Source organism: Odocoileus virginianus, chromosome 8 (genome assembly GCF_023699985.2).
Source record: "Odocoileus virginianus isolate 20LAN1187 ecotype Illinois chromosome 8, Ovbor_1.2, whole genome shotgun sequence".
Lineage (NCBI taxonomy): Eukaryota > Metazoa > Chordata > Mammalia > Artiodactyla > Cervidae > Odocoileus > Odocoileus virginianus.
Window position 1 is genome coordinate 31,477,508 of NC_069681.1, and position 17,842 is coordinate 31,495,349.

The 17,842-nt window shown below is 43.4% G+C and overlaps 1 protein-coding gene and 1 non-coding gene across 3 annotated transcripts in view; one reads left to right on the forward strand and one right to left on the reverse strand.

Annotated features, from left to right (window-relative positions):
• Positions 1–624: 624 nt before the first annotated feature.
• ERCC5 (ERCC excision repair 5, endonuclease) overlaps positions 625–17,842 on the reverse strand; it is a 60,902-nt gene continuing 43,684 nt past the window's right edge. For both annotated transcript variants that reach the window (XM_070471430.1, XM_070471429.1), the window contains 10 exons: positions 15,688–15,831; positions 13,164–13,371; positions 11,719–12,837; positions 9,646–9,893; positions 9,174–9,293; positions 8,753–8,966; positions 6,947–7,091; positions 4,267–4,467; positions 2,968–3,052; positions 625–1,311 (listed from right to left, as the gene is read on the reverse strand). In XM_070471430.1, coding sequence (XP_070327531.1) covers positions 718–1,311; positions 2,968–3,052; positions 4,267–4,467; positions 6,947–7,091; positions 8,753–8,966; positions 9,174–9,293; positions 9,646–9,893; positions 11,719–12,837; positions 13,164–13,371; positions 15,688–15,831 — 3,078 coding nt within the window. In that variant the 3' untranslated portion in view covers positions 625–717. The remainder of the gene's footprint in view (positions 1,312–2,967; positions 3,053–4,266; positions 4,468–6,946; positions 7,092–8,752; positions 8,967–9,173; positions 9,294–9,645; positions 9,894–11,718; positions 12,838–13,163; positions 13,372–15,687; positions 15,832–17,842) is intronic.
• Positions 3,523–3,638, forward strand: LOC139036393 (U5 spliceosomal RNA). The gene has a single exon (XR_011489185.1). It is a non-coding gene; the product is annotated as a U5 spliceosomal RNA (small nuclear RNA).

Consider the following 17,842-nt stretch of genomic DNA (forward strand, 5'->3'; position numbering starts at 1 on the left):
AGAAAGAAGGAATGAGCAAAAATAGGCAGCAGCGCTGGTCCAAGTATTTGAAAAGCTGCACTGGAATGTAAACATAAATGAATGCAAATATAAACATAGAAATACTTATATAAGGGGTTTCCCAGGTGGTGCTAGTGGTAAAGAACCCGCCTCCCGATGCAAGAGACATAAGAGACGCGGGTTCGATCCCTGGGTTGGAAAGATCCCCTGGAGGAGGGCATGGCAACCCACTCCAGTATTCTTGCCTGGAGGATCCCATGAACCGCAGAGCCTGGCGGGCTACAGTCCAGGGTCGCAAAGAGTCAGACATGACTGAGGCGACTTAGCATGCATGCACATATGTAATGCTTACATAAATGAAATGGATATAAACAGAAATATATTTTATTCTCATCTAGGTTGGAAAGTCAGAGGGAACATACAGCGAGTAAGTACTGATCAATAGAAACCCCTTTTCCCTTTTTAATGTTAGAAAGCATTGACATTGCATAATACTAGAAACATGAACAGATGAGGCCTGCAGATACAAAGAAATATTCAATGAAGTGGAAAACACTAGAAAAAGGTAACATATTAAAGAAAATAAGTAATTGTAATCCATATTTTTAAAAGCCACACAACAAAGACTGTGCAAATACTCTGAATTTTATTATTTCCCCACAACAAATTCATCACAAAACGTTAAGCTGTACCCAACTACAGAGCTTGCATGGGTATTTAGGTTTTCCACTTCCTTCCTCTCGCGCTTCTCCGTCTCCCCTTTCTCTTCCCAAACACAGGCCTGGCGGTGACCAGCAGGGGCTTCGCGCCCGCTCCATCATCGTCGTCGCTGGAGCTGCTCGTGGTGGTCCCGCCGTCCCTCCGGGGAGCAGGCTGCGCTGCGCTCTGTGCAGCTGACGTGCGGGCTCTGGACCCCCCGGGTGCCTTCGCCCTCTGCACGCCCATCGCGGGGAAGTACTCCGCATCCTCACCTGAAGAGGCCTCGGAGGACTGCGAGAGGTAGGCCTCCCCCAAAAACCCACCGCTGTCGTTCCCTCCTTTAGAATCCGAAAGCCTCGTTCTTTTGGGGCTGGATGGCTCTTTCCACCTATTTGCTGCGCCTCTCTTCTGGGTTTTTCCTTTCTCCTCATCAAGGAACTCAGACTCTTTCTCCATGGCAACAGAAGCTGCTTCTATTTCACTGGCTGCTGCTTCTCTTTCTTTTCTCAGCATACATGTCACAGCTCTGTTAAGTCTCTGGCTCTTAATACCCTTAGCCTCCTGTTTCTCCTGTTGGGCTAATCTAAAGAAAGAATCAATTCGGAGCTGTGTCTAAAAAAATGAAATAATAATCAATCAGACAAGGAAGTAAACTTTCCAAAGCAAATCAAAGAATCCCACCTTATGATTAGTGGCACTGGATGACTCTTTCAGAAAATACCAATTCATTCTCTCTCAAAAGGGTAAGCTTATGGCTGATTCATGTTGATGTATGGCAAAAACCCAACATAACACTGTAAAGCAATTATCCTCCAATTAAAAATAAATATTTTTTAAAAGGGAAGAGAATGAAAAAACAAAAAGTCCATCTCTCCCAAATGAATGCTGGCAGTAAATTCTACTTTCAAGATCATACTTAAAAGTACCACCTCTGTCAACTAATCCTTCTGCCCACATATCAAGTAAGAAATCCCTTCGTCAGCATTCAAAGAGAGTTAAATATTTTTCAGGGACAAAATCATCTTCTTTTATAGCAACACGATTTCATGGGGTCTGTTTCTAAATTCTACTCTTTCCTTTTAAAAACACTGTCATCATGATCCCTTTAGGAAGCAACTTCACAGTATTATATATTAGGAGTCGTAAGAAATATTCTTGACTTTTGTTCTAAAAATCCACTTTCAGAAAGTCATTCCTTAAAAATAGCTGTTTGAGAAAAGTTAAATGCCTGATGTTCATCACAGCATTACATACAAAAACCTGAAAATTCAAGGTCCACTATGGGAAGTGAACCAATTAAGTTAAATCTCTTTGACAAAATGATATAATCTGGACATTTAAAATGAAAGCTATGCAAAAACACACACAGAGAAAAACTTACCCTAACCAGTGAATGGGGGGATTATTTATATCAAATTGCAATTATGTCTGGTAACAAATATATGTGGGAAGGAGGGGAAAAGTAAGGGAAAACAGACCTAAATGTTAACATCTATGTTGGAAGAAGCAAACAACTTGTAATTTTAATTTATTTTTTTCACTTTCTAATTTCAGAGAAATAAACTTATATTAACTTCTACAATGAAAAGGGAGAACAGTATTTCAGAAAAATTCATCTGAAATTAAGCAGTAATCAGTCACTAAGCCAACTAGCTTTCCTTGTTGGTGGGCATACAAGGTCTCCAGTACAGAAAGTCGTCAAATAAACCACATGAAACTTTCTGGAAAGGCGGTCTACTTCAGCTTCGTGTTTTTTTCATGATTAACCCAACCTAACTGAAAAGGATTTAATCTGAACATGTATGTTGCAGGATTTGGTTTGAATTCTGCAGAATGATTTACCTGTATGTACATTTTGTGGGCTGTCTCTGGGGTGAGAGGAGGTTCCTGTGTGGGTAGGAACACACTCGTGGATAAAACAAGATGCTGTTACCTACCCAAGGGAATTGAGGGCCATACGGAGGCCTCTTTTACAGTCACTCAGTCATGTTTGACTCTTTGCAACCCCATGGACTGTAGCCTGCCAGGCTCCTCTGTCCATGGAATTCTCCAGGCAAGAATGCCGGAATGGATAGCCATTCTCACCAGGGGATCTTCCTGACCTAGGGATCAAACCCAGATCCCCTGAATTGCAGGCAGATTCCTTACTATCTAAGCCACCAGGGAAGCCCCACAAAGTAAAAGTAACATGTCTTTAACAGCTGGCCATCACAGCCTTACTAACTTTATTCTCTATCCTGAACTTAGGAAAAGAGCTGTCACAATTACCTGATGGACATTCAGTTGCTTTAATACAGGAAACAGAGATTCATCTGTCTTCGTCCTGTTCCAGCCAAAATACCGCTGACAAAATATGCAGGCAGTTAAGACTTATACTGTTTTTAAAGATATTTACAGGTGATAAGTAAAAAGGTCCAAACAACCCACCCTTGACTCCACTTCCCATGTCTCCAAAGATTTTCATAAAGATTAAAATGGTAAAAGAAGATAAATTACTCCAACATAATGGCAATATGTTCTTATAAATATCCACTAAGATAAAAGACATCCAACTCTCATTTTAGGACACTCAAGTGACTATGAAAAAAGATTAACCTAGGATAAAAACAAATTTCTGATATCATATATATTTCTTTGAGAGAAAAAGATGTAGTTTAAATTAATACTACTGCAAACTTTAAAATATCTATCCAAGTGATTATTTAAATAGGCAGAAAAGAATAGTAATAAAAAGAACAAACCTAATCATCTTTTCTATTCTTTCAGAATAAACACTTCAATATGATTGCTTATCACTATTTATTTCAAATAAAGATCCTCCTTATACTCTGGTTTCTCTTCAGACCGTATAAATCTTTTGCCTTTTACTAAAGATTTCCGTGGAGAGGAACAATTCTGAGTCTTAAACCAATTTTTTGAGGCCTTGCTTTTGCGAGGCTTAAAAAAAAAAAAAAAAAAAAAAAAGATCCTCCTTAAAACTAAAGAGATGATTGACAATAACTAAAACATGGAAGGGACCCAAGTGTCCATCAACAGATGAATGGATAAACAGAATGTGATACTACATACAATGGAACAGTATTCAGCCTTAAAAAGGAAGGAGAGTCTGCCACATGCTACAGTTAGACGAACCTTGAGGATATGCTAAGTGAAATAAGCCAGTCACGAAGAGATCTATACAGTATGGTGTAACTTACGTGATGAACATACATGGAGTGGTCAAAGTCACAAAGACAGAAAGCAGATGGTGGTGGCCAGGGTCACGGAGGGGGACGGGGGGCTCGTGTGTAATAGGTACAGAGTTTTAGTTTCAGAAGATAAGAATAATATGGGGGTGAATGGTGATGACAGTTACACAATAATGGGAAAGTATTTCCTATCACTGAACAAGTACACTTAAGATAGTTAAAATGGTAACATTTAATGAAGGAGAGAAAGGAACGGAAAGGAGCATCTTAGCTAAAGCAATATTAAGAAAAAAGTGATCCAAGTTCATGTTTCGTGGGTTTTAAACCAACACACACATTTGACTTGATGCTCCCTGTGTCTGCGGAAGGGAAAGGATACTCTCTGATCTTGTCGAGGTCGGGCTTGCCCCACAGAAACGACCCCTTGGACTCGTCCACCACAGGCTTGAGGTAAGCGTCCGCCACAGCCGGGTTAGGGAAGCCAGGCGTTAGCTGCAACTTGCGCAACTTTTTTTTCACTTTGGTGTCATATGGATTCGGCCTTATCTTCTTATTCTCCTGGGCTTCGTGCCACCACTCTCTACAAGGCAAAGGAGACCGGTCTTCATGAAGCAGTGAGAGCTTGTAGCTGGTGCACCGCAGACAAAGCTAAACTAAAAGTTTAGCCACAATTCCTGTCTCTTTCCCAGGGATAAAATGAAATAACGCATGCGCATGCGTGCATTCGGTCCTGTCCGACTCTGCATCCCATGATCTGTAGCCCACCAGGCTCCTCTATCCATGGAATTTTCCAGGCAGGAATACTGGAGTGGGTCGCCATTTCCTTCTCCAGGGGATCTTCCCAACCCAGGGTTCGAACCTGTGTCTCTTGCATCTCCATCACTGGCAGGCGGATTCTTTACCAGCTGAGCCACCATGAAAGCCCAAGTTGAAGTAATGTATCTGTATTATTTACTTCAAGTCAACTACAATAAGGAACCCAAAAATATTTAATAAAATGTAAAAACACCATGAAGACTGTCAAATTTTAAAAATGCAGAATACAACTCTACATCAAATATGATCCCAATACTGGGAAAAATACATATATGTGGAGAAAGAGAGAAAAAGTACATAGGAGTATTTACAATGATAAAAAACACTAACAGCTCTTCTTTTATCCTGTGCTAGGCAATGTCCTAAGTGAGGATACAGCTGTTAATTTTCTTCATGTTTTATTCCTTATTCAATTTTTCCATCATGAGTACAAATCACTGTGGTGGGTTAGAGCCCACGCTGACCCCTCCGCCCAACAAGAAGCAGGGTTCCATGTTCCTCCCCTTGAGCTGGGCGGGCTCTGTGGCCAAGGAAGCGACTGCCAGGCCTTCAGAGACTGCAGTCTCCACTTTCTGTCTCTTAGACTGTTTGCCTTGAAAGCTGCCGACATGCGGTGACGGGGTCCAGGCCCCCGGTCCACACTGCTGGCTGAGCTCTGCTGACAGCTCCAGTCTCCAGCTAGGAGTAGGCCATCTCAAGTGGCCCCCCAGCCCAGCTCAGGTGCCCCTGACACACCTGGAAGCAGGCAAGACATCCCCATGCAGCCTGATCAAACTGCGGATTCATGAGCAAAATCTGTGACTACTGCTGTGTGAAGTCACTGAGACTTAAGGTAGTTTGTAATGCAGCCAACAGCCAGAACATTTTATACAGTTTAGGATAAATAAATGGCATGAAAGTTAAAAAACGTAACTATAACCCTTTACAATATATTCATTCAACGGAACCTAAAAAACTATCTATCACTGCTTCAATCCTGAGTCCTAGGAACTGACAGACTTGGTCTCTGCCAGTGCGGCCCCTCACCAAGGCAACAGTGCCCTCTAGTGCTAAGAAAGACCAACTGCAGTCTTTGTGCAGGATCGAAATGCAAAAAGGAAAAAAAAAAAAAAAAAGATCTATCTTCATCAGTTCTATATTATTGTCCAAGAGGGCAATGGGAGAATACCTCTATGTCTCCCCTACTGGCCTGTGAATTTTCATCTTTGACACAATAATCATGACTGCCGCTAGGAAGAGCGGCACAGCAAACTCATCAAACCAAAAGGACCACCCCTCCTTAAAGCAAGCGGCCCAGGCACTTAACACATGGATGAAAGAGGGCCATGATGAGCTGCCCATCAGCTGAGCTCCAGGGGGACGACAGGGAGTGGCAGCGACCGGGACAAAACTGAAGGCTTCGTGCCCTGACCAACCCAGTGGAGTGGAATTGCTCTTCTCTGCTTTGGGACTATTTGGGAATCTGGGCCCAGCACTTTCAGGTCTTATTTCCCTTCCTCCAAAATTTTCTGTGAAATCTCCCCCAATTTCAATGTTGGTAGCCAACTCCAAATCAAAGAAGAACATACTGTGTAGGTCAAACCCAACACAGCTGGGCTGAATTCAGCCCATAGACTCGGAGTAGCTCTGCCTTAGTGGGGAGTAATCAGCCAGGGTCTGGGTAGAAGGGAAAGCAGAGAAGAAAGCAAGGCGACTCTCTGTCTTTCTGCCCTTCACCCTTTTCATGCCCTTTCTATCTGCCATCGACGAGCTAAGACATATATTCCCACTCCCCGGTCTGGCCGATCTCCCTTGGCACGCTCAGACACAGAAGTACCAGTACACGCATGCTTCCCCTGGCCCCAGAGTGCAGCAGCTCCTAAGCGCACAGCCTGTGACTCGGCCATCTTTCCTATTCCAGCCCAGCACACTGTCTGGCACATTATGGGTCCTCAAAAAACATGTGAAGGAATGACATGGTAACTTTTACACTCCCAGGAAATCCTGCAGGACTGGCTACGTATCCTTTAGCTCAGATAAAAAATATAATCTAAACATAAGTTTCTCTGATTTCCTCAAACTCTAGAAAAGGGAAAACAAACTTTAGAACCCCAACTGTTACCTCCTACTTTCCCAATGAAGAATGATCTGTGACAGTTGATGATGTAAATAATAGTCCTGTTTAATTTGGGTGTTTATACATAAACACCTGAACTAAAGAAATTAAGAAAGGACTTTAAAAAAAAAAAAAAGAAAGGACTTACGAGAATTTTCGGAGTGGTTCCAGGCCATGTCCAGGGAATTCATTGAGAATTTCCATGGCGGTAACACAACCCACAGTTGGTATTCCTTCTGTATAATCACTTCCAAGCAAATAGGCCAAATTTATTAATTTGTTCCGGTCCAATCCTGTAAGAGTAAAAATTATTACATATTTTTACATCTTTTGTTTTATAAACATTTATTACATAAGATTTATAACTATTTTCTTATAATAATAATATGTGTGTGTATATCCTCATCCAATGTCCAAAGATATCTGTTTCATTATTTGAAATAGGATTCTCTTTTGTAAACGACATTGCGTTAGGATTTTTAACATTTCATCCATCCTCACAGTTTTCAATGCCCCATAACCTGTGACCCCCAAATGCAGCTCTCTCCCTGAAACCACTCCTCTGAACCACAGTCACACATAATCAAGTGTCCACCAGGATGTCACATGGACGTCTCAGAAAAAACACAGTCAGGCCCAGATCTTCACTGTCCCCCAACCGGCTCCTTACCGTTCCGCCTCCTCACTCAAGGCAAGTCCACTCTATACACATGAATTCTGGGAAGACACAATTCAGCCCAAAACGACCTCCATGCCTCTCTAGAACATGCCAACCAGGTTTCTCTATGCCTCAGAGCCTTTGCACATGCCAGTCCCTTTGTCAGACATGCTGACCCCAAGGTACCTGTAGCTCCTGCTTCCTCTCTCCTTTAGCTCCAGCCACAAAGGTACGATTGGTAAAGCCTTGTTTGAACACAAAGGACACACACTTCCTGTGACTGCAGGACACTCTCGCCTCTTTTGTGGTTTTATTTTTCTATTTGACTCACACTGCTGTCAAATTATGATTTATGTGTTTTTATCATCATCTGTGTCTCCTGCTGGACTGTTTTATTCTCTGCTGTTTCCCCACTTCCCAATGCCAAGAACAACAACTGGCATATAGGAATCACTCAGTGTATATTTGCTGAAGGAATGGGAGGATGAGGGATCACTGCCAGAAATAATACAGGACCCTGAGGCTCATGATTGCGGTGGGAGTGACTCGCACCTGCCTCCCCTCTCTGCCACCTCCAGTTTACTCTGGAGAGCACAGGTAACCAATCGAGTGTAACCAGGTCTGAGGACTGGAACTGCAGAAAACATCTAAACATGACAAGGGCTTTAACTTCTTCATTCTGAATTTAAAATCCCATTCTGGATTTCCCTGGTAGTATGGTGGATAAGAACCTGTCTGCCAATGCAGGGGACATGGGTTTGATCCCTGGTCTGGGAAGATCTCACATGCTGCACAGCAACTAAGCCCCGGAGCCACAACTACTAAAGCCCATGCACCTTGAGCCCGTGCTCTGCAATGAGAGAAGCGACCGCAGTGAGAAGCCCATGCACCACAGGGAACAGTAGCCCCGGTTACCTAACTAGAGAAACCCTGCACTTAGCTTTCTGCGAAGACCCAGTGCAGCTAAAATAAAGCAATAAAATCCTATTCTTCAGAAGCAAAAGACCATCATACGAAAACATGTATGTGAAAGGGTTAGCCACTCAGTCGTGTCCAACTCTTCACAACTCCATAGACTGTAGCTCTCCCAGTTCCTCTGTTCATGGCATACTCCAGGCAAGAACAATGGAGTGGGCTGCCATTTCCTTCTCCAGGGGATCTTTCCGACTCAGGGATCGAACATGGCCTCCCCATACCATTTCTATTAATACACCAACTAGTCACTTGGAAAGAAAGAATTCATAATATAAATTCCTAAGCTAAACTTCAAAAAGTAACTGTACTCTGAAGTCTTACCTAATTGGTTGTGAAAGTCCACATACTGGTAATATTCTACAAACTTGTTTTTATTGAAGAAGTTTTTGTAGACGTGCCGCGCCCCGAACAGCCAAATATCACTGTCATCGGTGATGGTTCCGGAAGTCTGGTCAGTCAGATCCAGGATGGCGCACTGAGCCTCTGCTTCCATGGGAGCCTCGATGTAGGGGATACCGAACAGGCGGAGCAGTTCCTGAAAGACAAGACACTCCATGAGCCCTGCTGAGGAGCGGGACCTGGCCTCCCCCCGGAAGTGGGGGCCGTACCCCGGAAGTGGGGGCCGTGCCCCGGAAGTGGAGGCCGTGACTAAACGTGTCAGTCAGTGCACGTTGCCTCGGGGGGTCTGATTCAGTAGAGACATGGCAGGTGTTGTTCAAGGAGGCCCCGGCCGTGCACCCACCTGGCTTTCCAAGAACATCTGCCCTGTCACAGTAGCGGCCACCCGTTCTTGCTGCTGTTTTTGAGCTTTCAGTGAGTCCTGCTGGGTTAAGAGGTTGCTCTCCAGAGCTTCCAGCTCGTCCTGTAAAATAATTTCATTTGTAGACGACTATACTACTAACCCAGTTAAGTTCGCTGGTTCTAAAAAGTCTGCATTTAGTCTGACTAAAGTTGCCAATAAGCTGTTTCGCCTTACAAAGCTTTCCACTTGGGCTTCTGAGCAAGTCTGTAAAACCTTTAGGGTTCCCTCACTACCTCACACAGGGAACGGACACTCCCAGCCGGCAACCTACGCGAGAAAGGAGCCGTCAGGAGGAGCAAGAAGATGCGCATGAGCAGCTAGTAAGGATTCAACCTGCAACTCCTGGGAAACGCAAACGCTACTTAACTCGGCTTCCTTAGCAGTGAGTGAGAGCACAATGTCTCGTTATTACCAGATCGATATCTTGCCACTCGTTGAGTGAATTGTCTGCATCTTTTTCAGTCTCTCCGTGTCGCTCAGTAGCCACGGCCTCACTGTCAGAAGTATCTCTCGGGAGGCCCTCGGAGTCACCAGTGGCTTCTTCCTTCTCAGTTCCTGTCGGTTCCTCCTCGCCTTGTCCTGAGGGAGGTCTGGAAGCTTCCCGTGACTCGGCCTGAAGTTCATCACTGCTATTTACACTCTGCACTTCGATGAAACTTCCTGTACCAAAATAATGAGGTCACTGTGTCTGCAAGTGAAACATTACAGTTATCCTGAAATCGAGAGCTTTCCAAAGAGTCCTGAAAAGTGTTCTACCCTAAAAAGGAAAGACCTAAAAGTAAAACAAAACACATAACCACAGTATATTATTAAATAGATTTAGCAGTGTCTATAACTTCAAAATAAGCCTCTTCAACTAGATATACTGGCACTGTCTTTGAAATTAGGAACTGAGCTTTCAATACTTACACAATCTGCTTTATACAAAAATGTTTTCTAAGTTAACTAATAGTGTTTCAAAATTTAAAAAGAACTATCAGGGTGTGTACACAATGATGGAGGTTGCCGAAAACGTTTTTATGCAGTTTCACTATGAACACAGCAGAGAAAAAAGCTGTGACTTAGAAAGAAAGCCCTGGAGAAAGACTCAGGAGAAACAGCTCTTCTTCTTCCATGTCCCTTCCCTCCTCTCTTGATGTTTCTTCTTCTCTTTAAAAAGCATTTATGGACTAAATCCCTTCCTCTACTTCAGGTGAAGAGGACTGGCTCTGAGGACACACTCAAGACAGAGAACCTGGGGCTCTCAGGGCTGGGGGCTGGGGCCAAGGAGACTGCCGTCCTCCAAGGAGGCGGCCAGGGAGACCAGGAGGCGGTTACAGAGAATGAGCCAATACGTAAATACACTGAAGACAGTGGAAGGTCCTTCACTGTCAGCCAGGGAAATTACAAAGAGGTCAGAGAGTGGAATGAGAGCTGTGACACTGGAGAGGAACTGCAGACACGAGTGTGAGCTCAAGGGTGTTGCACGCCCCCATGAACAGGTGCAGGGGTTGGGATTCCAGCCCCATCTGATGGCCCCAGAGCTGGAGCTCCCTGGTCTATGCTGCACCAGTCTCCACCCTCTGGTCACCTCTGCAGGGGAGTGGAACCAAGAAGGCAGACTGTCTCCTGCTCAACCTCAGCTGGGAAGTGTGGTCACTCAAGTTTTTGGTCATTCTACATGTCTGCAGATGACCACAAAGACACCACTGTGAGGATGGATTCTGAGCTAAGAAATAAATTTTAATGAGTAGGCAATTTTGCAAATATGAAAAATGAGGTTTGACTGTACATGCTGCTGCTGCTAAGTCGCTTCAGTCGTGTCTGATTCTGTGCAACCCCATAGACGGCAGCCCACCAGGCTCCCCCGTCCCTGGGATTCTCTAGGCAAGAATACTGGAGTGGGTTGCCATTTCCTTCTCCAATGCATGAAAGTGAAAAAGTGAAAGTGAAGTTGCTCAGTCATGTCCAACTCAGAGAACCCATGGACTGTAGCCTACCAGGCTCCTCTGTCCATGGGATTTTCCAGGCAAGAATACTGGAGTGGGGTGCCATTGCCTTCTCCGTTGACTGTACATAAATGTGTATAAATATATAACATCCATGTGTACATGTTTATATATATATATATAGAGAGAGAGAGATACGGAAAAACCAATGTGGTAAAATGCAAGTAATGAGGTTCTAGGTGAGGGAGATAGAAGGTTTTGAAGTATTTTTTTCAACATTTTTAAACTTTCTAATTATTTCAAAACAAAAACCTAAAAAAGTTAAAGGGAAACTCACCTTTATCTCCTCCAACTAGGGCACTTCCTCCCTAATTTAAGTACAACAAAAAGAGCAGCCACCAGGAAAGGTCAAGATCGCATTATGAGCTATGTGTCCCTGGAAAAGCCACTTGACCCTTCTGGGTCTCTAGTTCATTAGCTGAACAATGTGGACCTGGACCATGCTCAGGTGTGAAATCCTGCTTTTCTTTATCTCTTAGGAAAGCACAAGCACCTACCGTCAGATTCACTGTCTTCGGAGTCTACTTCTGTTGGTTCTGTGGACTCTGGCACCAAAATCAAACCCTGGCCTGCAGATTCAATAGTCTCATGTTCTTGGATGGTTTTCAAGAAATTCTCATGCTCTGGGGCACTAACAGATGCCACATTTCCTAAGTCACTTACTGTCTCTCTAGCGACACTCAGGGTGTTACTGGAGTCCTGCAAACTGGTGGTGCCAACGACGTCAGGAGCAGGATGTTTTTCAGATCCTGTTTCGTCATCACTTGAGAGAACAGAGGTGTCATGTTTACTCTCGGGGGGAAGAGCCTGCTGTGGCTCTGACACTTTGGTGTACGTCCCACTCCTTGACCCAGAACTTGGGCTTGTCGGAGGTGTTGGTATCTGTTCTGGTCCCCCCCAGAGCCCAGGCGCATCCCCATGTGGCACCACGGTGCTTTCTAAAGGAACAAGATCTTTCCCATCCTGAGCTGTAGACTCAGCGCTGGTCTGAAAGGGTTCCTTCACCACGTGCATAGATGGCGTCTGTTCTTTTGGAAGGCTAGACTCGCTGCCTTGACAAAAGACAGTCTGCGGTAAAGGAGCCGAGTCTGTCCGCTCTTTTTCATCACTGGTGTGGGTCACATGGTCCTCTGTGAGGGTCACACTGGCAGCGCAAGGCGCTGCCGTCAACAGCTCTCTGTCTCCATCTCTCACTTGAGGTTCTTCCACAGCTTCCTCATCAGAACTGCTCACCAGCGGTCTTGGTTTTCTCCTGCCCGCCCCTTCTGTCTGCACATTGGCATGCACTTTCAGATCTTCATCATCATCATCGAGAGCTCTCTGAATGGCCAAGAGGGTCAGCGGGGACACAGAACCCTCAGGGGCGGGAGCAGGTGGGCTCTTCACATCACACAGCCTGCGATGCTCACCCTCCAGCTCATCTTCTGAGCTACTGCCCAGCAGGGCAGCCTGCATGGCCAGCAAGGTTCTTGGGGAGGGCGGGGAGGCGTCAGGCTCGTTCTTTGGCTTCAGTTTTTCACACGGAGGTGACTTTGTGTCTAAAGCCCTGCTATGCTTTTCGCTGCAAGAAGGAAGGGACCCTGAATCCACTTCTGTGACTTTCTTAGCTTGAATACCTTGAGAAAAATGAAAACAGTGTCACTAGGTCATTCTACAGGGTGACAGCATACTTTTAGTTAGGTGAGTAAGAATATACTTGTTCTCATGATGAAGTTATAAATTCTCATTTAACCAGCAACTAGGAATTAATTAATTTTAAAGTGTGTTGGTACAGTACTAGTTAATACATTAAAGGCTGTATAGATCATCACATTAATAATAATTATAGTTAATAAATTAAGTAGGGCTTCATTCATATTATCTGCAGGTGGGAGTTGATAGAATTCAGAGACGCAACATACTTCTGGGTTTTAACCATCAAGTAAGTGACGGTATGTGGTACCTTTTATCAAGATGTAGTGGGAAGTGTCCTCAGAGACCACTCTCCTGGACTCCACCTCCTTCAGAAAGCCTCCTTCATCTTCATACTGCCTTTGGATTTGCCCTGAATGCTGCTGATTCATTTCCTTCTCGACATTTTCTATGTGTTGGTTTAGATAGTTTTTTTTAAGCAAGCCTTTTAGCTGGTACTGTGAAAAGTCATTGGACTCCTAAAACAAAATAAATCAACAGAATGATTTCATATATTAAATACAGATAGCATTCCCATACTTCCACCCTTATCCCCAAAGGAGATAAAGAATAACTGATTTTTCCCATTGGTGGTATTTTTACACTAGAAAAGTAAAATGTGAATAGCAGGGGAAAGCCATAATTGCCTTGTTATAGAGTAATCTTTCAAACAAAAAGAACTGGGTAAGAGAAAAGAAATCATGAATCCTGTTTATGATTCAATTATTTACTCAAGAAACATTTATTGAGCGTGGGATGCCCAACAGGGAGTCTGAAATATTGACTGTGGCTTAACAGACAGTTTTTTAGAATGCAAGTGAAGTGCTGGTCCCTGGTTCACAAAAGACACACGATAAATCATTGTAATCAGTTATTAATAATACTTAACATTTACAGCACATCTCCTGAGTAAGGCATTCTTCTAAGTGTTTTTACATATATTATCCCATTTTATTCTCAACCATGAAGGAGACAGAAGTCATTATCTCCATTCTACAAATGAAGAAAGTGAGACTCAAACAGTTTAAGTAACCCCTCTAGAACCGTGTGGTTAGTTACATGGTAGATCTGGGTCAAAACCAGGTTGCTAAGCCTTATACTAAATTATTACCAAGATTATTATGATTGCTCATATTCTCACCAACATTACTATTATCAACATTGCATTTGCCTGAGGTACAGACAATGCAAAGGTCCAACCTGAGTGACTCAGAACTTCCCTCAGCTACCAGAATGACAGATCCAATGGGCTGTGCCCCACTCTACCCTGGCCGACCCAGCCCAGAGGCTCTGCAGAGAGAAGAAAGAGAAGAAATAGAGCAAGGCACTGGGACTCTTTTTCTACCATCTGTTCCACTACTGTTTACATAACCCAAATTCTGTTCCCTCAAAGACAAGCCAGAGGTCCTTTCACACTCAAGAAATAAAACACTTGACTGAGGGCTTCAGAGGGCTTCCCTGGTGGCTCAGGAGTCAAGAATCCATCTGCCAATGCAGGAGAGATTGGTTCAATCCCTGGTCCAGGAAGCTCCCACAGGCTGTGAATAACTCAGCCCATGCCCCACAACTATTGAGCCCGTGCTCTTGGGCCCAGGAGCTGCAACTACTGAGCCTGCTCTCCCTAGAGCCCGTGCTCCCAACAGAAGCCCGCACACTGAGAAGCCCATGCACCGCAACAAAGGAAGTTCTGCACGCCCCACAACTGGAGAAACGCCCGTGCAAAGCAACAAAGACCCGGTGCAGCCAAAAGCAAATAAATAAAAATTATTTTTAAAAATGCTTGGTTGATAAACTGAGCATGGATTCCCCCCTCTCCCAAGATGAAATTAAGTTTACTTCTGTCCTTTGTACATCATTTCTGTACACCTTAGTGTTCTCCTACATTCATGTGCTTCATGGAAAAGCAGAAAGGGAGTGATAGGAAAAGAAACAGCTCCTGCCCTTTTCATATTTTTTGTATCAATCTACGAAATGTTCAGAAGTCTGTAGAAAAAAACAAGCCCCACATCCATTCATTAGCAATATTACAAAATTTATGGGAGAACAATGTTAGAAAGAACAGGTTGTAGCAGTAGGAAGGAACACAAGACTCATTCACCAGCTAAACACAGTAATGATGGTGCAGTAAGACCACGGAACACACTCAAGAGAACCCAATTCCATGCACCACCCCACTTCAAGTTTCTGTGGCTACAAAGCCACCATCAGAGGCTCCAAGTTGAGGAATTTACCACTGAATCCCTGTTACCACCGTCCAGAAAGAGGAAGAGAGAAGATGGAAGATCTGACTACACTTTTAGCCTTCAGGGGAACAGATACCTGGAATTTCAAGTTAGAACAAACTTCTCCACTGTGACTAGGTTCTATATTATTGCTAATATTCTACAATATATATGATGGATTAAAATAACTTTCATGAACTAACTTAAGGACCAAACTACTAAGCATCTACTATGTGAAAAATACTGAGCTGAGTGCTGAAAATACAGAAGAGCACAAGGTAGGCACATTTGGGTGCTAAGAATATAAAGAGACACCACAGGGAGCTGTCAGAACACAGAGCAGGAGACGAGACTTGGTCTTGGTGGAAAGTCAAGAGGTCTTCTGTGAGTAAGTATCTGTTAAGTTCCGACTTATACATAAATGATGTTTCACAGGATCTCAGAGCTATGCAAAGGCTATTTACTGAAAACAACAGATTGTGTGAGTAATGTTTATCAATATTCTTTAATTTTAACAAAAACTTTGCTGACATTCTTAAACTTTACACATTAACGTGCTGTTGTATACTTCACCTCTGGCATTGCTTCAAATAATGTTCTTCTCCGCTTAGTAAATTCCTTCATATCAGTCAAGATTTCATGCTTTACTTCCAGGGGCAGGCTGGTGAAATCTTCAGACTCAATGTCAATTGCATGAGGATTGTGAAAGAACTCTTCCTGTAAAGAGTGAAATGTAACACCATGACATTTACATTTTATGCACTTAACTCTATTCACCATGCCAGACTTTGTGTGTGTGTGCTTGTATAGAGTTCTACATAATCTACAGTAGGCTAAACACATACATAATCTGCAACAGGCATTAAAGTGAATGGACAGGTGAGGGAATACATCCATTTACTCATTCAACAGTACATGAACCGAGAACTTCCAGATGTTCAAGCTGGATTTAGAAAAGGCAGAGGAATCAGAGATCAAACTGCCGACAACTGTTGGATTACAGAAAAAGCAAGAGAATTCCAGAAGCATATCTACTTCTGCTTCATTGATCCTAAAGCCTTTGACTGTGTGGATAACAACAAACTGTGGAAAATTTTTAAAGAGATGGGAGTATCAGACCACCGTACCGGCCTCCTGAGAAACCTGTATACAGGTCAAGAAGCCACAGTTAGAACCCGACGTGGAACAACAGACTGGTTCAAAACTGGGAAAGGAGTATATCAAGACTGTATATTGTCACCCTGCTTATTTAACTTGTATGCCAAGTACATCATGCGAAATGCCAGCCTGGAGGAAGCACAAGCTGGAATCAAGATTGCCAGGAGAAATATCAGTAACCTCAGATATGCAGATGACACCACCCTTATGGCAAAAAGCGAAGCAGAAGTAAAGAGCCTCTTGATGAAGCTGAAAAAGTGAAAAAAAGTGAAAAAAAAGTGAAAAACCTGGCTTAAAACTCAACGTTCAAAAAACAAAGATCATGGCGTCTGGTCCCATCACTTCATGGCAAATAGATGGAGAAACAATGGAAACAGTGACAGACTTTATTTTCTTGGGCTCCAAAGTCACTGCAGATGGTGACTGCAGCCATGAATGGAAAGACACTTGCTCCTTGGAAGAAAAGCTATGACAGAATATTAAAAAGCAGAGACATTACTTTGCCAACAAAGGTCCATCTAGTCAAAGGTATGGTTTTTCCAGTAGTCATGTATGGATGTGAGAGTTGGACCATAAAGAAGGTTGAGCACCAAGAATTGATGCTTTTGAATGGTGGTGTTTAAGAAACTCTTGAGAGTCCCTTGGACTGCAATCCTAAAGGAAATCAATCCAAAATATTCACTGGACAGATTGATGCTGAGGCTGAAGCTCCAATATTGTGGCCACTTGATGCAAAGAACTGACTCATTGGAAAAGACCCTGATGATGGGAAAGACTGAAGGCAGGAGAAGGGGACAGCAGAGGATGAGATGGTTGGATGGCATCACCAACTCAAAGGACATGAGTTTGAGCAAGCTCTGGGAGATGGTGAAGGACAGGGAAGCCTGGCATGCTGCAGTCCATGGGGTCACAATGACCTGTGAGCAGAGACATGAAAGACACCAAAAATTTTCTCAGAGAAGAGCATTCTCAGGGAAGGGACAGTAAATGCAAAGATCCTGAGACAGAGGTGAGCCTTATGCATTTGACTAATATTTATAATTGCTTCAGTTAGATACATTCTCTTTTGCTCTTAACCTAGTGACTCAGTAGGTAAAGAATCTGCCTGCAATGCAGGAGACCTGGGTTTGATCCCTGGGTTGGGAAGATCCCTTAGAGAAGGAAATGGCACCTCACTCCAGTATTTTTGCCTAGAGAATTCCATGGACAGAGGAGCCGGGCAGACTACAGTCCATGGGGCCGCAAAGAGTTGGACACAACCGTGCAACTTTCACTTTCACTTTTTAAAATCAAAAGTGAAATTAACTGAGAAATTTCACAGACATGCAAAAGTGTAAAACTTTTCTAAATTTTAACTTGATTAATGAAAGTACTTTAAAACTCTTCATTAGTAAAGATAAAAATAATACAGCTTGCTTTCTTGTATGTATATGTGCTGTGTGTTTGTAGATCAGCAAGCACTTAAAATGGGCCAGTCATTTCAGTCAGAGCTTCCAGTGTTCTCCCTCAAGAATGATCTCATCACTCCAACAGGGAAAGGCCTCAAAAATTAAAAAAAAAAAAAGCACCA